The sequence below is a fragment of the Haplochromis burtoni genome, unplaced genomic scaffold, assembly GCF_018398535.1.
Source record: "Haplochromis burtoni strain Fernald_Lab_line unplaced genomic scaffold, NCSU_Asbu1 Contig_362, whole genome shotgun sequence".
NCBI classification, from domain to species: domain Eukaryota; kingdom Metazoa; phylum Chordata; class Actinopteri; order Cichliformes; family Cichlidae; genus Haplochromis; species Haplochromis burtoni.
This window is the reverse complement of record NW_024582723.1, coordinates 7,831-29,296: the sequence shown is the minus strand read 5'-3', so window position 1 is coordinate 29,296 and position 21,466 is coordinate 7,831. Positions and strand designations below refer to the sequence as shown.

Here is a 21,466-nt window from a genome sequence, read left to right as displayed (position 1 = left end):
GTTGCTCTTAGTTATCTGATTATATCTTGTTGAAAATATCTTTTAATTAAAAAAAATTGCTGCTTAATACTATTCAAAGCCCAGTAGCGAAAGGTTGATCTTCAACATGTAATAAAGGCAGATGTAAGCAGTCAGTCTTGCAGCCTTTATTTCTGCCTGCTCATGTTTCTAAAGCAGAATCGCTATGGCGATCGCCATGAAATCTCTTTAGGCCGGTGTGTGGAACTGTAGCCTTTCTGTTGTTAGCTGGTAATTATGTAAAGGTGGATTTAAGGTCATTTTACAGATTAGAAAAGTTATGTAAAGAATTAACATCTCCAATCAGTATTTACGCTACATGGTGGAAAAGTAATCAGTAATACATTGTGTAATACTTATACTTGTAATAGGTTCATGGCTGCTGAGCAGCAGGACTTCCTTCTAGAAGGAGTCCAGAATTTCAAATTTCTAAATTAAAAAGCTGATGATATTCTTTAGTTACAGTTTTGTTTTCCTAATTCCAGCTTTATAAAATCTTTATAATGTCTATGAATTGGACAGCAGCCATGGCAGCTAATATAACATTTTCCTATATACTTTACAATGCAGTAAATCCACCATGACCAGTAAAGACCAGAAAAAAGCACAAGAAAACACCTTTACTGGTGCTCACAGTTCACAGTAGAAAGGTTTTGTGACTTATTTCTAAGTGACTCATTTTCCTATGCTACACTGCTACACCAGAATGTAGAGCTGCCTCACCTTAGCCCCTGGCAATAGTTTAGTGTATTTTTCGGACCATAAGGTGCACCAGATTATAAGACGCATTAAGTGAAACAAAACAGTCAGATACCGTATTTTCACGACCATAAGACGCACTGTGCTAAAAGGCGCAGTCTCAGTTATGTGTGCCCTTACTGTATTTAACACACACATAAGGCGCACTGGACCATAGGGCGCATACAAGTACCGTATGCGTATTTAAAAATAAAGCGGGAGCAAACCTGAGTTCGGTACCTTACTCACATTTTTATTACCAGTAATCGTCATCATCAACAACACACAAGCATACAAGTGTGCGTATTTAAAAATAAAGCAGGAGCAAAACAAAGTTTGGTACTCACATTTTTATCATCAATCAAACCCATCGAAGTCCTCATCCTCTGTGTCTGAATTGAACAGCTGCGCTAAATCTCCATCAAACATGCCAGGTTCACTGTCTTCACCGTCAGAGTCACTTTCCGTGCCGTGCGGCTCCTCGGAAACGATGCCGGCTTTTGCGAAAGCTCGAACAACAGTGCCAGCAGACATGTTAGCCCAAGCATCTACAATCCATTGGCAAATTGTGGCGTAACTCGCCCGGCGCTGCCTTCCACTCTTGGTGAAACTGTGGTCTCCATCGGTCATCCATCGCTCCCAGGCCGCTCGCAGCCTTACTTTGAACGGGCGGTTCACACCGATGTCCAGCGGTTGGAGTTCCTTTGTCAGGCCTCCCGGAATGACAGCAAGCTCACAGTTCATTTGCTTCACAAGTTTTTTCACATCGGCTGTGAGATGGGCACGCATAGAGTCACAGATTAAGAGCGATGGTGATGCGTGGAAAAAACCACCTGGTCTCCTTACATACACCTCCCTCAGCCAGTCTTTCATCATTTCCTCATCCATCCAGCCCTTTTCATTTGCCTTAATGATGATTCCTGCTGGAAACTTCTCTTTAGGCAAAGTCTTTCGCTTAAAAATCACCATAGGCGGCAGTTTCTGTCCATTAGCATGGCAGCCAAGCACAACAGTAAAAGAAGACTTTTCATACCCCGTTGTGCGTATCGCTACCGTGCTGGTCCCCTTCTTCTCCACAGTGTGACTCACCGGGATGTCAAAAGTGAGCGGGACCTCGTCCATGTTTGTGATGTGGCTGGGCTGGATGTTTTTGTCGCCGATGTGTTTGCTGCAGTAGGAGCGGAAGATGGCCAGCTTTTCCTTATAATCCGCTGGAAGTTGCTGCGCTACCGTAGTCCTGGTCCGGATGGAAAAATGGCACCGTTTCATAAAAAGTGAAAGTGAAACTGCTTTTAGCCGAATGGTGACCGTCGAAACGCTTCTCCCGCTCGTTCTTTGCTCGATGATCCACCGCTCGAGTCTTTCCTCCAACTCGGGCCACCTCGCCTTATGTCCGCGGAAACTCAGCTGCGTTTTCTTGACCTGCCGGAGCTTGTTTTCCAGCTTCCTCCATTTGCGAACCATCGATTCGTTAATCTTAAATTCTCTCGCCGCTGCTCGATTTCCATGTTCCTCCGCGTAGCTGATGGCCTTCAGTTTAAACTGTGCTTCGTAAGCGTGTCTCTTTGCCATTTTCAGGGTTGTTAAAACAACGATGTCCTGCATAATGCACATACCTGTTCTTTTATACAGGTATGTGCGATTGTCCCGGTATATACGATCAACGCCCACACTTCACCCTTTAACGTTCTCATGGTGTTCTCTACTACGTCCTCCTTACAACACATAGGGCGCGCCGCACTTTTTGAAGAAAATCTAAGACTTTTAAGTGCGCCTTATGGTCGTGAAAATACGGTAAGTCAAACCTGACTCGACTCATTCTTTGTGCTTCCTCCAAGTCTGTACCGCTGATTCAATAATGTTGAATTCTCTTGCAGCTGCTCTATCCGGTCTTTAAGTGATGACGTGACGAATCCTACTTCCGGGCCTAAAGTAGTCTGCGTTTAATATGGCTTTTGTGTTGTTAACATGTTTAATGTTTTTGTATTTTCTTCTATTTAATCTCAAAAAGCTCCTAAAAACAGTCAGTGATCACTGTTGACCTCCCTCGGCTTTATTACCGCTAATCATTTATTTAAGCTCGGTTTTTAAAACCTTACGATGTAACTACAGCCCAGCCCATGCAGCAATACATGAATGACTAACCTCGTATTGTGGATGGATTATCTCAGTTGTTCTCCTGACTGAAGTTTGGTCCGTTTACAGCATTCTGCCATGCGATTACATTTGTTCCCGACCACCGAGAACACTCACGTTAACTTTTATCAAGTGGAAAAAAGTTAGTGTGTTTATATTATGCTCACATAGCTGTGTTGCTAGCGGTCACATAGCACATCATTATATACCAGCTAGCCAAACTTCAGTAACCCTACAAACGTCACTGCTGTTTAGTTTTCTGTCTTCATTTATGTTGGAAGTGATAAGAAAGCTGTACGTTTGAATTTGTTTCCAAAATCCCTGTCAGGACATGCTATATTGTATTTAGATGGAAGCTAGCTAACTTCCTGCTAACTTCTAACTCCGTTAAATGTCATAAATTCCATTTTCATGGATGCCTGGATGTTAAACTCAATTGTTACACTTGGTAGAGCAGAACGCTGATCATTCAACTCTCAGTGATGCCACAGTGATCGTTTGACTTAGGGACCTGCAGCGGAGTTTGAGCCCAGATACGACGTGACGTCAGACTTAAAGAACGGATTCCCATGTTGTTGCAGTATATTAATGCAAACCTCGTATTGTGGATGGATTATCTCAGTTGTTCTCCTGACTGAAGTTTGGTCTGTTATACCCCGCGAGGCTCCTGACTACGGTAGCCGTAATGATCCAACAATCTATCAAGATCTGTGGCTTTGTAGCTTACCAATGTCATACTAAAACATTTTTTGACAGATTAACTAGTGCCGTGTACCACATAAAACTGGCTAGAGGTCATAATACATACAATACATAATACATAACACAATACATAAGACACACTGGATTATAAGGTGCACTGTCCATTTTTGAGAAAATGAAAGGATTTTAAGTGTGCCTTATAGTCCAAAAAATACGGTACGTGTTAATGCTCAAATACTCAGCGATACACTGACTATGTTGTGTACAAGTTTGAATTTGGCTTTCGTTTTGATCACATACTAGCCAAAACTATCTGGCATGCTATCACTAGACAAAATCTATTCACAAAAAATACCAACACAGAAGTTCCATCATTGTAGTGGTTGCCTCTACAGAGCTACAATTTCCCATGATCACACATTGATAGATAAACTTAAAGTGTGGTGAAAATCCATCTTAGCACCTCTAAGCGTCATCAGGTTGATCACAGTCTATATCTTGTTTTCAATCTTTACAATAACCAAAGTGCAAAAACCACACAATAGACTGCTGTTGTGTTTCTCAGCCTGCAACGGTTCAACATTTGTTTACTTTTACGAGAAAATTGAATGTTTTGTTACTGTTAGACGGTGCGCTAAGGTAAGTATAACAGCTTCACATACACAACTGTAGTTTTAAGCATGTAAATCTCTGATATGAAAACAGGTATCTCCTGTTCAGAAATTCAGACTTCTTCTTTGAGGTTAACTTGGCTTTATTCACATTTTGTTTAAAATCCTCACATTTTATCAAGGCTGGCTTGACTCCCATGGCTGACCCATGTTCTTGTGTCCCCTTTAGTGCTCATCTTCTTTTTATTTTAATTTGCACTTTTAATAGTTCTCTAAATATACCATATTTGCTTTTCTTGGGATGCACTTAAGAGGCTAAACTACTCCAAATTCACCACTCATCTAAAAAGAAGGCTTAAGACGAATGAGGCTGTGTGAATGAGATTCAAAACAGCTAATGAATATTCATCCCCCAACCTTATTTCACATATTAAAAAAAGACATACAAAGTTAACCTTTGTGCTGTTGTTACATTGGTATGCACTCTTTATATGTATCAAAAGGTATAAAAGGTATATATAGATCTGAAAGGCTAGATTACAAGGCTATACATAGAAACGCATAAACACAACCTTTGCATGTATTTAACACCTGTATACGCCTCCTGAAATAAAATATCATATAAGAAAAACTAGACAGGCTATACATTTAGATATAATGAAAGTCATCATTGTTGTTGTTCTTCTTCAACCTGTGCATCCTGTATTACTTCCCAGGGTTTTTCCCAGTGTCTTCAACCTCAGTGATCACTTCTTCAGGCTTAGCCGATGGGGTAGAATAGAAAAACTGGCAACGCAAAACAGGAAACAAAGCTTTTAAATTTTGTATACACACATCTTTGTGGTTCGAAAAGTGTTAGAAATGTGAGCTTGTGTATTCACAGTCCACAATGTACTCACATTAAATGCATCGCTTTTTTCCAGGAAATATTTGTACTTTGCTGGGGGGCGAGGAATCGGAGGAAAAAGGACCTTAGTCACCCTAAAACACACAAGTATACACAAAACGATCCTTGACACGCTTTTAGTTTTAAAAGGGGGAAAAAACAGATGCAAGGGAGGAAGTGTTTTATCTTGTATCTCCTTTTGCATTCTCCTTATTTGGTTAGTTAACAAGTCAAACCGGGGGATTTTTGCCTGTAGGTTGAAGAACTTTAGGGTGGATGCTGTGGTGTGAAGAAAGATGCCATTCTCTCACTTCTCCTTTTCAACTTTGTTCTTTCACATTTAAAACCAGTTTCACATTTAAAAATCATGACAAAGTGGATCAGAGAGACACAAACAGCTTAAAACAAAACAAATCAGCAAAAGGAGGAGTCACAATACCTCTGATAGCGCACAAACAGCAGCAAAGCCAGCAGGCCCATGGGTACTCCGAGACAAATGAAGACTATCACCACAGGCTTGAGTACAGAATCTGACCGTTCCATCACTACAGATACACAACACAAAAGCACTGTTCTTTAAACTGACATGTTGATAATTATAACACTGCATCATCAGCCACTGTTTCAACCACTGCACAAGAAGACATAGAGGACTTACACGGTGTGACAGTGGGACTCCATTCACTCCAGTGATCTGATCCTGAGCAATGCGATGATATTCTTGTCCTCATTCTCACGCTATAGCTGTGTGAAGGATCTACACTTGCCACTGTTTGATTTGTATGCTGTTTGGGTAGCCAAGATGTTGTTTTTTCCTGTTTTAAAGAGATTAATCAAAAAATGGTTAATCTCACTTTAACAAGGCCGACTGATAAGATTGCTCTGACTTTGGACTTCAATTAACCCTCTGAGGTCTAAGTATGACTTATCATAACCCTCTTTTTTAAATTGTTTTACAAAGAAACTGAAAACTGAGCTTTTACAATTTTTAAAGCTTAGTTTCTTACAATAAAAACACAGTTTTTATCTTGCAAGGACTGCACCTTTATCTCCTTTATTGGCATCAGATTGTGGTTATTCTTTGCAGGTTTTCTGTACAGTCTGGGTTAAGTTGACACCTGCTGCATTAGCATGCCCTTAACAGCACTAATCATTGGTTTTTTCCCCCCGTTTTTGCGTTTTTATGAGGACAGAAACATTTTTCAAAGCAGGGGCAGCATTATTATTATTTTGTTTAAAAAAATAGCCATACATATGGAGCCTTAGACCTCACAGGGTTAAAAATAAGTTTGTCTTGTTCATTATTCCTGCCACACGTACAAAAAAAACAAAAACAGAATGCTGCATCTGGAATAATGACAGCCTGTGGTGAAGCGTACTGTACCTGATCACGTATTTCCACTTCATTTTCAAAACACTTAGGATTAACGGCGTTTCTGGTGCGAGGCAGGTCCCATTTTACAATCAGGTTATCATTATTGAACGATGCAGAGATGTTAGCAGGTGGAGGAAGATGCTCTGTCACACACACACACATACAAGCACATGATCAGTAAGGTATCTGACAACAACACAACCTAAACCTAACCTCAAGCCTTAGCTTGAGTTCTAAAAAGACTTGATTTGTGTAACGTCAGAACAGTTTTCCACTTTTCCTCAGTCCATTTTAAAATTAATGCCTGCTTTTAATGCACTGCAGAGACCCGAGAGAATATTGATTTTCGGCCGATTCTCAGAATTTTTGATGATATTATGTATCATATATAATGAGGTGTTTCAAAGTCACTGGGAGGAACATCATTCTGAAATTGTTCCACAACTTTGTAGACAAAGTTTTTTGCAGATTGGTGAACCTCTGCCCATCTAAACCTCTGGGAAACACTACCTCTCTTAAGAAGCTCAATCCTGTCACTGAGCTGTTGCCAGTAACAAAATGTTCTTTCAGCTGTTTCTTTTTATTATCCCTTACTTTTCCAGCCTTTTGTTTCCCCATCCCAAAGTTTGAGATGTGTTGCAGGCAACAAATTCAAAATCAGATAATATTTTTCCTGAAATAGTAAATCTGTTTAAAAATGTGATGTTTTCTGTGCTCTGCTGTGAATAAAATATGGGTTTATGAGCTTTCCAAACATTCCATCCTTTTTTACATACATTTTACTCAACAACTTTCGATCCCAACTTTTTTTGAATTGGGTTCATATAACTACTCAACACTGTTTGTATAGTATTACCTAGTGTGTCCATGTCATACACGTAGGTGTAAGATATCCAGTTGTGCAGGGACATGTTAAAATGTAAGACTACGCCTGATATTTCCCCACTGACAGTCAAGGACATCGATCCAACTCTTTCCGCAAAAGTATGGCTTAGAGACTTAATTACTGTTTCCTCATTACAGACACTGGAAGAGAGAAGTACAGAGTTAAAACAATGTTTAGCGTTCATTGTTCCACATTAAAATGAACCTTTAAAAAAATCATAATACCTGATAAACACAGAGAGCCGAGTATCTTTCTCTAAGGTGTTGAATGACCAGGAGCAGTTGAGCTTATTTGTTGAGTCGAGGAGGCAGATAAACGTCTCCTTTATTTCTGAAAGCTGTTTATGTGAAATCTCCTCTGCTGAATTCTGTATGTAAACCATCTAATACAAAAATTTACAGTTTACAGTTTATTTAAATACCATGCACTGCGTCTGTGAGGTCATTAGAAAACAAAAGTGTTTATACAAAAGCTTATTCTCATTTTCACCTCATACGTGTCTGAAAACTCCTGACAGAGATCCAAACCATGGCTTTCAGTCGCTGCTATAAGAAAACACACGTTTAATCTGCAGCACAAATTCTTAACTGATCAGAGTTTTGTATTTTTTTTTCTATAAACTGGGTTTTAGAGGAGTCCAGTTTTGATTAGCTTACTGTGTAAAGGAAGCAGGAAACAAAGTCAGACACCACCCAGATTAAAAAAGGTTAAAGTAAAATCATTGTTGAAATAAAGCTCCTGGTATTTCCTGCAAAAATATTTTGATTTTCACATTGCCAAAAGCCATTCTTCTTAAGCGTTTTTTTCCCCTGAGGACATGTTTGCATTGCGATTAATCATCCACCTACCACTTTGAGGGAACCACAAAACCAACGAAGTGGACCAAATTACAAGACGGATCGGAAACACAGCCATGGCCGACCTGAGTGTTTTACACACACACACACACAGAAAGACAGAGACACAGATACACACTAATGAGCATAAAGTCTTCAGCCACCGTACAGTAAACACAGGAACGCCATTGTACCACTTTACAATGAGCAATTTCCTGTGTTTAATACTTCCCCTTTTTACATGCTTACTTGTAGAAGGTGGGTGCTTGTAAGGCGTCTAAGTGGGCACATAATCAACCACAAAGAAACATCTTTTCTCAGATGAGTCTTAATTCTTCACTAGGTTACAGTCACTTGTCCATTTTACACTTATTTATAAAAAAAAGAAAGACTTGGTTTGGTTTATTCACTCTGTTTATATCTTCTCCCTCAAAAAAAAAAAGACAAGTGGACCCAACTATGACTCACTATGCTGGCGTAACACGCTCTTATGAATTGAGGCAAATTCCCAAGTTTCCTACCAGCTATATTATATTAAAAATTGTGTAAATAGCAATAATAATAAAGTCTCACCTTCTGCTGTCCTTCCTCCGTGTCTTGTGGCTCTCTTTGCTCTCGCTGCCTGAAGGCAATGACACATTTCTGGGGAAAGAAGAAGCATGACGTCACATACTGTACTCAGATCCAGGAAACCAAGACTTTCTTTCTGTTTCTTCTTTTTTCTTCATTTGCTCGTAAAGCAGATCAAGCAAAGTGAAACAGGTCAACATCAATGCATAAATATTATCAGCTTCAACAAAGCAAAGCAGATCTATATCAACAAACTAAAGTAGATCAACATCATGTGGTTTTCTAATACAAACCACATAATGTTGATCTACTTTAGTTTATTTGGGTTAAACCACATTTGAGGTAAAAACAATAACAACTAGATGTAATAACGAGACAGAATTACATATAACATCTTTTTGTATAAGATGTTGTCCCCCTGGTTCAGTCTGCTTTTTCTGTCTTTCCTCCACTTTTCTTTCTCTATATGTTAGAATCAGTTAGCTCACAATCTGCCCGACCCTGCAGAGAAGTCTCTCCTGTGTTAATATCAACACTTCACCGAGTTCTTTTGATTCCTCAGAGGCATCCGATGGAAGACAAAACACTGCTCAGTAGACCATTTAACACTTTATTTCTCTTTCACATTACTTCTAGAAGGGAGATGCGTCCTGCAAGGCACGTTGCTGCAGATCTCAAAATGGTGGTGTGCCCCTGACAGTTTTATTACAGTTTTATTACGGAGTTTTATTATTCCCTCATTCTAATCTAAACAACAGTGTCTCAGTAACTTTCCACTAGAGATGGTCCCCTCTTACCTACATTTTTCCCAGGCGAGCGTAAGCGAGAGTCTGCAGCGATCTACTACACAAGGAAACATGGTTTCATGCCTTTATTTTTCAGGGCTGTGTCAACTTAATACTACTCTATATAACTTTATAACACTTATTATTAATAAAAAGCATAGCATTATTGAGGCACTGAAAAATTATTTATTCCCAACAGCTGATACCAACACACCAGTATTCACTGGTGTGTTGGATAAATGTCAGGGTTTTCCCACCCAGTTTTATACCTGAGCAGGGGAAGTGTGAGGACAGTCTGCAGGCAGTCACTGACTACACATCTCCCTGTAGACAGTGTTTGTTCTTGATGGAGGCAGTATATTAAATAAGTGCTAAAGTCCATGTAATCCCTGACACATATTAAGTAGTCTAGGACAACCCAAAAGTATAGACCTAATGCTAAATACAGTGGCTGGAGGCAGGAAATGAGCAACAACAGTTATTATTTTGTGAAAAAGTGAAAATAAAATAAGACACATTTGACAAAATCCACAATAACACTAATAATAAGCCGGCTTAACAAAAACAAACCAAAGAAACACAGTCCCATTGAGCTCAATATTTCAGTTTGTCCTTTTTGGTCATTCGTCAAGTCAAGATTTCTTTTAATTTCAGTTCCTTTTTTTGTTTTGTTTGGTGATTTGAGTTGTTACCACTTTGGTTTTGTCAAGAGAGAATAATGACGTTCTTCAACAAGGGCTCAGGCTGTTTGGGCACAGGTTCGCCATCTCCATTCGGAGAGAATTCAGGAATCAGTTCCAGTTGCTTTATCAATGCAGACAATAAAAAAACCTAGCCAAGATGAGGTATCAGCATGAACAAGGCAAGGGACACAGCCACGTGGCCTCTCTAGCTCGTGCTCCCATCAGCTTAACATTAAAGTTTTCAAATTAAGCTACAGGCCGGTGGCTCTGGCATCCCACCTGATGAAGACCCTGGAGCAACTGGTCCTGGCTCAGCTTCGGCGCCTGGTGAGCTCATCATTGGACCCACTTCAGTTTGCCTACCAGCCTGGCATTGGAGCGGATGATGCCGTCATTCACCTCCTACATCGTTCCCTTGCTCACCTGGAGACCGCTGGAAGCACTGTGAGAATCATGTTCTTTGATTTCTCCAGTGCCTTCAACACCATTCTTCCCACGGTCCTGAAGGACAAGCTGGAGAACTCAGGATTGGACCATCACCTCACTACCTGGATTTTGGACTACCTCACCGACCGATCACAGTATGTGAGGACTCAGGGCTGTATGTCGGACAGGGTCGTCTGCAGTACGGGGGCGGGTTCTGGCTCCGTTCCTCTTCACCATCTACACTGCAGACTTCTCCCACAACTCCACCCAGTGCTTCCTGCAAAAGTTCTCTGATGACAACATCTCCCACCCCATGCAGGAGACTGTGACAGCACTGAGCAGCTCCTTCAGTGGCAGGCTGTGGCACCCACGGTGTAGGACAAAGAGATTTCGCAGGTCTTTCCTCCCTACTGCTGTAAGACTGTACAACAAAGACTCCAACTGATCAAACACACACATCCACACATGTGCAATAACACTAAGTGCAATACTCTTTTCTGGCATCATTGTATTTTTACTCAGTTGTATACAGCATTTGTATTCTATTTTTATCCTATTGTATATTTTATTCTATTTTATTCTACTGTATATAGTATTTTGTTTTATTTTATTCTATTCTGTACAGTTGTGTACTGTATCTATTCTTATTGTATTCTAATTTTTGCTTTATAATTTTTGCACTGTCCACTTCCTGCTGTGACAAAACAAATTTCCCATGTGTGGGACTAATAAAGGTTATCTTATCTGATCTTATCTTAGCTTACAGACAGTGCAAGCACTTGTTTACAACACTTTTTCTGCATTTAAACTCACTAAGACAACTGTCTGTAGCTGTCTTGTTTACTTATCAAAGTGCAAAAGAACTAGCTAATACGTGATGGTGGTCCACCGCTTGGAAGGCAGGCCTAATTTTGCTTCTGAACATATAAAATTGGAGAGAGGATTACACTTCCTCTTTTCAAAATAAATATTTCTCAAAGTAAAAGAGTGCAAATGCATTGATACAAATAAAAGGGAGAAAATAAAATTAAAAAAAAAAGAAGTTTTCTCTACTGGGTTACACCCTCCCCAGCTAAATACCACGCAGGTCTCGTTGCATGTGTAGCCAATACTGTCTGTCTTTGCAATTAAGGGATTCTGAAAAGGCTGTGCTCAAACCCTGGAAAAGTGATTTTACAACAGTCACTGGAAGGTTTCCTGAATCAGGATAATCAAGTCTTTTAGAAGGATGTTTGATTCTTTTTGATTGTCTCACTGGTTGAATTGTAATGGGATCATCACTGTATCAAACAGTGATGAAGGGTTGATGATGCAGAATCCACAGCAGTCCTCTCGCAGCTCTCCTCTCTCTCCATGCTGCTCAACAACAGGTCGGATGCCCTGGAAAAGATGGCCAGCCAAAACTCTGCTGTGATCGTAGAGGTGAAAGATACCATTAAAGAAAATGCAAAGCAGATCGAATATATCAAACAGTCCTTTGAATTTATCTGTGCTGATATTAAATCCGTGAAGGACAAAGTTGACCACCTTGAGATGCAGCTTGCCAAATTTCAAGAAACCCGTGACGCACAAAAGAAACAACTCTCTTGCCTGGAGAGTTGTGACAGGGATGGTCATTATATTCCATTAGTGCTTGAGCTTGCTAACCTGACTTTTGTAATTGTAAATGTCTGTGGTTTCAATTCCCATACTGAAAATAATGCACTTATTGGCAGGTTAGAAGAACTCATGCTTCGCTAGTTAACTAAACTCCCTGATTATCACATTATTTGTGGCACAGACTTTAACGCTGTACTAAATAACCGTCTTGAGAGGTGGCCTCCTAAAAGTTCTGACTAATCTAAAACTGTTTATGAGCATTGTATTTAATGAATACTTGGAAGGACACGCACCCATGTCAGAATGAATACACATGGTGTAACAAATCTTTATCAAGTCAGTCTCAAATTGACTATTGGCTCATCTCTAAAGATCTTAGTAATGTGGCTGCAGACATCTTACCATCGCCTCTATCCGATCACAAATCTATTTGCATTTTTATTCCTGTAGTATCTTCTCCCCTCTCTCATAAGCCTGCTTACTGGAAGCTTAACAGCAGTATCCTCAAACATTCTGCTGTATGTTCAGAGATCAGAAAGTATTGGAGCAAAGCAATAAACAAAAATTCCTTTGGTATTGACTGGGAACTGTTAAAATATGAAATTGCAAAATTCCTAAGGAAGTACTGTAGTGATTTAGCCAAAATGAGAAAAGAAGAAGAGCAGGAAGTAATAAGCAAGATCTTTGATCTCAATGAGTCTGAAAAATTTCAGCTTGTTGTGCAGCAGCATAGGCTTGATGAGATTTATAAGCGAAGAGCTGAGGGAGCTTTTGTCAGGTCGTGCAGGCAATGGCTTGAAGAAGGTGAGCAAAATTCTGCTTACGTTTTTAGGTTAGAAAGGCATCAGTCAAGAAATAACTCAATTCAGTATTTAAAAATGTATGGCTCAATCACTGATGAGCCAAAAAAAATTCCAATTTCTTAACCCCTTTCCGAAAAGAGGTTTACATGGAAAGTATAAATAAAGGCTCACTGCCCCGACAAACCCATTTTCTGTGCGGTTTGAGAAGCTAACTTATAGCTTTCCTCTAGCCAATTCTTGAGACTTTTAACAGCTTGCAAATGTGTCACTTTTTGATCTTTGTTGACAGAAGTTTGTATGAAAGATCAACTGTCAATCTGGCTTTTCTGCAAAACATCAATTTGTAGGGCGTAGAACCTGTTACATCACTATGGGTGCATTTTCTTGCATGTACTAATGGCATAACAGAGTCTTTCCTGTGAGAATTTTGTTTGAATTATGCGTTCCTAACATACTAAGTAATGTTCTGTTGAATCCTTCAATGGGTTTACCAAGTGGGTGGTATGGGATTTATCCCACAGATCTCACACAGGTCCTTTATTAAATTTGTCTCAAAATCAGGACCCTGATCACTGTGCAGGCGCTTAGGTATGCTGTAGTTGACAATGAATTGGTCCCATAGGCACAAGGCGACCGTTCTTGACTTTTGATTAGGGTTAGGCAATGCAAGCGCAAATTTAGTTAAATGATCAGTTATTACGGGGATGTCACGCGTGTTACTGCTGTCTGGTTTCAGACTGAGACGATCCATGCAGACCATCTCTAAAGGTCAGGGGGCTGTTATGTTGACCAGTCTAGCTGCTTTTTCAGAAGTACTCTTTCTCCATATGTAGCGATCACCATGCCATACGTGGCCGATAGAATAATGTTCTGACCGGATCAAGGGTTCTGTCAGTGCTTAAGTGGCCCATATGATTGTGCAAGCTTTGGAGCACTGGATCTCTGAGCTCCTCCAGAAGAACAAGCTGGTGGGTCATTTGTTCTCCATCTTGTACAACACCTCATTGTGACACTCCAATTGACTGAGTTCCCTGAGTTGCAAAAAAGGGAGATCTGGAAGTTCTTTTCCAACAGCTGGTGGTGGTGTCTGGCCATGTTCAATTTTTTTTGATAATTTGGCCGACTGTCCGGTCTGCTCTTTGTTCTAAATTTACGATTGGGACAAGGCAGGAATGATTGTTAAGCCGTGGTGTTCTTCTAAAACATAGATGTCTGGCATCATGTCAGCTGAGAGGGTCTAGAAGTGTAACACCACTATCCTGACTATCATGTCTGATTTTAACAAGGTGGTTTCGACAGATCGCTTGGACAACATCACTACCTACAAGCCTTATGGTGTCAGTGTCGGCTAGGTGATGCTCTATAAAACGGCTTACAGGCTCCTGCTGTCATGGGTTGCCCTTGAGGATCCACACGCAGGACTCTTGAGTTGCGAGTTAACAATGAAAGTTTATTTACAATTTCTTCACCAAGTGTATTTACAGGCTGTGGGGGGATAGTGCTGTATACAAGACGTAAGGTGGGCAGGGCTCCGGGGGAAAGGGGAATCACACACACGCTCCACTCTGACCTCTCTCTCCACTAGTGACCAGTCGCTCCTTCCACACACTGCTCGAGGAAACACAGGGATGGGTCAGGGAATCTAGGTACAAAGACACATACGTTAATATCTAGCACGCAGGCAAGAGAAACCTTGGCTTGAACTTGTTACTGATGAGAGTTTAACAACGATCCAGCGGCCTTGATGAGGTCCAGGTGTTTAAAAATGTCTAGAAATGTTGGCCAATCAGAAGTCTAGAAGCCTCTGTGGGAAATAGTAAACAAAAGATGGGGCATAGAAGCAGAACTGAGTTCTATGTATGGAGGGACAGTAACTTTGTGTGTATATGTAAGCATTTAAAGACTGTAGAGAGTACAATTAACAGTAACAGTGTTTTGTCTAAGTCCCCCATTTTAGAAATTCATTTCACCGAAACAATAACGTGGCGCACAGTGTAGCATCAAAAAAGGTGCACACCTTTGACGCTGTGTTTTCTCCGTTTTCCTCGTCCACACGTAAATGCAAAAACTGAGTTTACGAAAATATCCACCCTGGCAGGAATTTTTAAAAATCTCAGTTTTCAGTGACCGAAAACGCCGTTTACGTGTGGACGAAAGGTGCAAATGCATAGAAAAATCTGCGTTTTCAAAAATACCCGGGTACGTGTGGACGTAGCCAAAGTTGCAGGCCACCTAAAGCCAGGGGTGTCTAACTTATCAGAGGTCAATATGTATGTGAGTGGGTTACTATCTGTAACTATGGTGAACTGACATTGGTGTATAGGGCATGCACTGTGCTTGAAGGGAGTTGGTGGAATCTTTCACTTTGCTCGTACAGCCAAACTCAAGATATTGAAAGTGAATACTTCCTGGATATCACTGAGTTGCTTGGTTATCCTCTCTTTCCACTCCTGTGGAATCGACGATTCACCACTTTGTTCTTTTTCATTTGTAATCATTACAGGCACTTTGTGTGGAGCTCGGGAAGGATGTGTTATTGAGCAAGTTTTAACACAAAGGCCACCAGGCAAGGAAGACTGAGAGGGGTGTTCAACTAAGGTAGTGGTTCCCAGACTTTTTTTTGCAAGGCCCCCCTTTGTTTTACAGGAAAATCTGCGCTAATCCTGTTTGTTCCCAATATGACTGGTGTCTGACTGTTTGGATGAGTGTCTGGAACAACAAGAGCTAAGGTTGCAATGTCAATCTGCATCTAAGAAGTCTTTTGGAAAGGTAATACACTTCTCTATATAACCTGGTTTCTAGATTGTAAGGTCCTGATTTTTAGTTGTTGTGTTTTTGGAAGGTTTCTAGCATTAAAGCTGACTTTGAGTTCACTTCGTGCCTTCTGGGTCCTGCATTCGAGTCTTAATCAGCCTTCCACGCAGCCATTTCCTGACCAAGGGCTAATATTTAGTGGCTTAATTATGTGAAGAAGAAAGGCTCGGTTCAATATAGACCCAAGACACTAAGAGTTTTCACTTCAGCTAATGTACTTACTGATAGTTATATAAATATATATATCTTATGTTTATAGTTTATGTTCACACTTACTGGCAACTCTATTAAGTACTCCCGTTTACTCTGTAGTAGTTAATTTATGTATTATTAGCCAATCACATGCCAGGTATTCCAATGCATTTAAGCATGTAGAAAAGCATGTACTTTTCCTCAGACCAACAAAGAAAGGTGATTTGAGTTTGAACATGCCATGGCTGCTGATGTAGGGTCTAAGTACAGTGGGGCAAAAAAGTATTTGGTCAGCCACCGATTGTGCAAGTTCCCCCACCTAAAATGATGACAGAGGTCAGTAATTTGCACCAGAGGTACACTTCAACTGTGAGAGACAGAATGTGAAAAAAAAAATCCATGAATCCACATGGTAGGATTTGTAAAGAATTTATTCATAAATCAGGGTGGAAAATAAGTATTTGGTCAATAACAAAAATACAACTCAATACTTTGTAACATAACCTTTGTTGGCAATAACAGAGGTCAAACGTTTACTATAGGTCTTTACCAGGTTTGCACACACAGTAGCTGGTATTTTGGCCCATTCCTCCATGCAGATCTTCTCGAGAGCAGTGATGTTTTGGGGCTGTCGCCGAGCAACACGGACTTTCAACTCCCGCCACAGATTTTCTATGGGGTTGAGGTCTGGAGACTGGCTAGGCCACTCCAGGACTTTCAAATGCTTCTTACGGAGCCACTCCTTTGTTGCCCGGGCGGTGTGTTTTGGATCATTGTCATGTTGGAAGACCCAGCCTCGTTTCATCTTCAAAGTTCTCACTGATGGAAGGAGGTTTTGGCTCAAAATCTCACGATACATGGCCCCATTCATTCTGTCCTTAACACGGATCAGTCGTCCTGTCCCCTTGGCAGAAAAACAGCCCCATAGCATGATGTTTCCACCCCCATGCTTCACAGTAGGTATGGTGTTCTTGGGATGCAACTCAGTATTCGTCTTCCTCCAAACACGACGAGTTGAGTTTATACCAAAAAGTTCTACTTTGGTTTCATCTGACCACATGACATTCTCCCAATCCTCTGCTGTATCATCCATGTGCTCTCTGGCAAACTTCAGACGGGCCTGGACATGCACTGGCTTCAGCAGCGGAACACGTCTGGCACTGCGGGATTTGATTCCCTGCCGTTGTAGTGTGTTACTGATGGTGACCTTTGTTACTTTGGTCCCAGCTCTCTGCAGGTCATTCACCAGGTCCCCCCGTGTGGTTCTGGGATCTTTGCTCACCGTTCTCATGATCATTTTGACCCCACGGGATGAGATCTTGCGTGGAGCCCCAGATCGAGGGAGATTATCAGTGGTCTTGTATGTCTTCCATTTTCTGATGATTGCTCCCACAGTTGATTTTTTCACACCAAGCTGCTTGCCTATTGTAGATTCACTCTTCCCAGTCTGGTGCAGGTCTACAATACTTTTCCTGGTGTCCTTCGAAAGCTCTTTGGTCTTGGCCATGGCGGAGTTTGGAGTCTGACTGTTTGAGGCTGTGGACAGGTGTCTTTTATACAGATGATGAGTTCAAACAGGTGCCATTCATACAGGTAACGAGTGGGGGACAGAAAAGCGTCTTACAGAAGACGTTACAGGTCTGTGAGAGCCAGAGATTTTCCATGTTTGAGGTGACCAAATACTTATTTTCCACCCTAATTTACGAATAAATTCTTTACAAATCCTACCATGTGAATTCATGGATTTTTTTTTCACATTCTGTCTCTCACAGTTGAAGTGTACCTCTGGTGCAAATTACTGACCTCTGTCATCATTTTAGGTGGGGGAACTTGCACAATCGGTGGCTGACTAAATACTTTTTTGCCCCACTGTATTTCAGAAACTGCTGATCTACTGGGATTATTTTCTGCACAACCATCTCTAGTGTTTACAGAAAATGGTCTGAAAAAGAGAACGTATCTATTAAGCAGCAGTTCTCTGGGTAAAAATACTTTGTTGATGTCAGAAGAGAATGAACAAGCTGCTGTGAGCTGATAGGAAGGCAACAGTGACTCAGATAACCACTGTTTACAACCAGGTTCTCCAGAATAGCATCGCTGAGCACACACCATTATCATAGGGGTCTGATGATGAGGGGTGCAGTGCTACAGCAGTAAAAGACCACTCCAGGAGCCACCTGCAGTTGGCACTCATAGCAGCTTAGAACAACAAACCAAGGCTACATTCAAAAAGAAATTACTTTTCACCTTCAAACATGACACAATCATTTTTAACAAAATACAACTGAAATATATAAAATCCAATTTCTATCTATTCAAATAATCATGAAAGAAAATGGCCGTAACAAAAACTGAATGCATACCAAACAGTTGCATTTCATCTAACCAGTAAATTTAGCATTTTATGTTACACATATCTAACAAAATTACATTGAAAATCTACATGTAATTATATTAAATGCTGCAACAGTCAGACAAAATCTCAGAGGAATGTTTCCAGCATGTTACAAAAGCACTAACGAGCATTATGAGCAACAAGGCTTAACTAAAAAGTGTCTGTCTTGTAAATAGAAGGCAGACATATCAAATGGTTTCATGAATTAAACTAGCGTTTCCAATGAACTCTCAGACATACAACTCTTTTATTTGTGTCTGTATGTGGGTGGCATTTCATTGTCTGTAATAAAAATGCTTAGTTCATCTTTTCTATGACATTTTTTTCTAGGAATTTTAGGATTTTTTTTTTTAATGAAATGGGGTTTATTGGAATTTCTTTAACATACAAAGAAAGAGGAAACAAACACTGGTTAAGTCAAATCTTCTTTCAGCTGTTCCTGTTACAGCAGATCATCGACCTCTATCCCACGCCATCTTCTGTCACACCAACCCTCTGCACATCCTCCCACACTACATCTGTCATGGGGTGGAAAAATAAAAATTTTTACTTCTTTTTTAATAGCTTGTTTTTAAGTAATATATTTAAGTTGTTTTATATTCTGAATATTTTTGTACTGCTGAACAGTTGTTTTATAAAGGAACAATAAATACTTTTGGGGGTGGAAGTTTTTTAAATGCAGAATAATATTTATATCATATCCAGATGTAAATGATGTGATGCGACTATGAAACAACAACATGTCTCCAGTTGATGTGTGTGTGCTGTCTTACAATGGGTCATTTTATCAGAGTCATCAAAGTCAGGCGAGGACAACGTTCAAATCACAATTTCCACCCAAACACACATCAACACAACCTTTGCATGACTTCAGTATATCTGTAGTATCTCCTGAACTCCACATTGTATAGAAATGCTTGACAGCACATGCATTTAGAAATGACAAAGATCTTTAATGTGTAAACAAAACTGCTTTCAAAATCTCCTTCATGGGTTTTTGCAGATCTCCACTTCTTTGTTTGCTACAACCAGTTATACAGAAGTGACCCATCATAAAACCCCCATGGTGTGTTGCAAACTCTGTGTTTGTGTACGTATGTGCGAGCATGTGAGTGTCTGTGTGTGCGTGTACCCGTGTGTATGTGTGAGTGCACATGAGTGAGTGTGGGTGCGTCGTAACAGTTAAAGCACTGTGTATGTGTGTCTCTGTGTACGTGACTTTCTGCCGGTCATAAAAGTAATCTCCTCTCTCCCAAGCTATACCAAATTCCTTTACAAAACATACAAAACACAGTTAACAGATTACAAACACTGAGACCCCCACTCTGCATCCACTGGGCCACTGGCTTCTTCTTGTCTTACATTTACAGATAAGCATGTGGAGAGGCTCCTGCAAATCTACTTCTAACTTATAACAATTATGAGGTACAAGCATCAGCATCAGCATCCCCCAACTGTAGCTTCCTGTCTCCTTTCATTACAGGCAGACCCCCAGTGGCAATAAATTCCTTTCCCTCTACACAATTACACACACTCTCAAGCCTACAGCTAAGCCAAACTGAAACACACAGACAAATCCCTCCCTATTCCTCTGATCTACTGATGGACCCTCTCATCTAAGCAAATTTAACACATTATAGTCTAATAAATTGTGTTCTTTTACTCACAGTAACAACACACATAGTACAGTTTACACTTATATAATTTTAAAATAAACACATTAATGTAAAAGAACCAGAGAGACGAGTCACAAGGTGCCCTCTGCCCTTAATCTATTTTTATGTTCTTCCTTTTTCTTTTGATTTTCACCTTATTTGGCTTTTTTTGCGACCAATCCCAGAGGACCTCTGTCTGCAGCTTAAGGAAGTTTAAAGTAGATGCTGTGGTATGACTTTCTAACAAATAGGTACCAAACCACCCCCACTTCTTCTTTCTAAACTATTTTCTCACATTAAATTTGTGCTGATGTTGAGGTCAACTTTGTTATTTGGCTTTCTCATGCAACAAGTTTAAAAGTTTAAATGATGAAAGTTTATATGCCAGATGACAAAAAGTCTAAAAAAATCTGCTTTAAACCTGTGAAGCCCGAAACATGAAATAATTGCCAGAAAATTCAATTTCATTTAACCTTCTGACAATTTTTTTTTAAAGAAATTAAACATCAATTTGCATATATGAGTTTTCATTTTTGCTGCACCTGGCTTTTGCATGCAAATTATTGTCCAGAATAGAACTTTGGGTCTCACTGTATGCATCTCAAACACTATTATAACAAATACAATACATTTGCTGCGCATCACTAGACAGGTTAGTCCTTCAATCCTGCTTTGGCTCAAGGCACCAATGATGTGCTCAACAAGATCACACAACTGAAAAGTGTGAACACAGAGATGATTTTAGTAACTGTGGTGTTGAATCATTACATCATTACCACCTATACAGCAGCATAGAAACACATCTGAACGCTAAAACACAATTTTAACAAATAAATTCTCATTGTTGAGATGTGGGTTTTTTGCACACCTATGAGTCAGATACAGCTCGGTCGATACGCCATGGTAGTAATAATGGTCATGGATGATATGACGGGAGACTGAGTGAGAAAGGATTTTACTCAGAATTGTGAAAGTGCAGTCCTACTCGGAGCCTTGGAAGGGACAAAATGATGACATCCAAAGTATGAGTAAGCAGTATTGTGTAAGCTAGAGTTCTGAAGCTGTGGGATTTGGTTCCTCAACTGCCACCCAGGTCACCGGCCCGTGAAAGGAATCTTTCTTTGTTGCATTCTGTTTAAGAGAGTTCTCAAAAACTCTTTTAGAGAGTTCTCATCAAAATTTAGTGTAACCATGGTGTGTAAACAGTTTACAGCAGTGCTGTAAACGATCTGTCAAGGCTTTCTGTGTGCGGGCAGGCGGAGAAGTGAAGGCAGAGGTAAACTCAGAGAATAATCTCAGCTTTATTGCTGACCAAAACTACAAAACTCAAAATGACACAGGAACACTAACACAGGC

The 21,466-nt window shown here is 40.2% G+C and overlaps 1 protein-coding gene across 2 annotated transcripts; it reads right to left on the bottom strand.

Annotated features, from left to right (window-relative positions):
* Window positions 1-4,356: 4,356 nt before the first annotated feature.
* LOC102299129 (interleukin-5 receptor subunit alpha) lies at window positions 4,357-8,879 on the bottom strand. 2 transcript variants are annotated; one of them, XM_042228893.1, is made up of 10 exons: window positions 8,762-8,879; window positions 8,201-8,274; window positions 7,842-7,894; window positions 7,577-7,734; window positions 7,323-7,492; window positions 6,476-6,609; window positions 5,750-5,906; window positions 5,531-5,636; window positions 5,105-5,186; window positions 4,357-4,991 (listed from the first exon to the last, which is right to left on the bottom strand). In XM_042228893.1, exons 2-10 carry the CDS (start codon window positions 8,265-8,267, stop codon window positions 4,911-4,913), a joined length of 1,008 nt encoding a protein of 335 aa, XP_042084827.1. In that variant the 5' UTR covers window positions 8,268-8,274; window positions 8,762-8,879; the 3' UTR covers window positions 4,357-4,910. The 2 variants fall into 2 exon arrangements, with proteins under 2 accessions (XP_042084827.1, XP_005943230.1); XM_005943168.2 differs by having other exon boundaries at window positions 7,842-7,897; window positions 8,762-8,878.
* Window positions 8,880-21,466: the final 12,587 nt, after the last annotated feature.

What these genes read in the sequence shown, in the direction of transcription:
- LOC102299129 (XM_005943168.2), bottom strand. Translation starts at nt 8,267, where the DNA reads ATGGCTGTGTTTCCGATCCGTCTTGTAATTTGGTCCACTTCGTTGGTT. An exon ending in CGGCTCTCTGTGTTTATCAG is followed by an intron (nt 7,493 to 7,576) that starts GTATTATGATTT and finishes TCTCTCTTCCAG; the next exon opens with TGTCTGTAATGAGGAAACAG. An exon ending in AAAAAAGCGATGCATTTAAT is followed by an intron (nt 4,992 to 5,104) that starts GTGAGTACATTG and finishes TTGCGTTGCCAG; the next exon opens with TTTTTCTATTCTACCCCATC.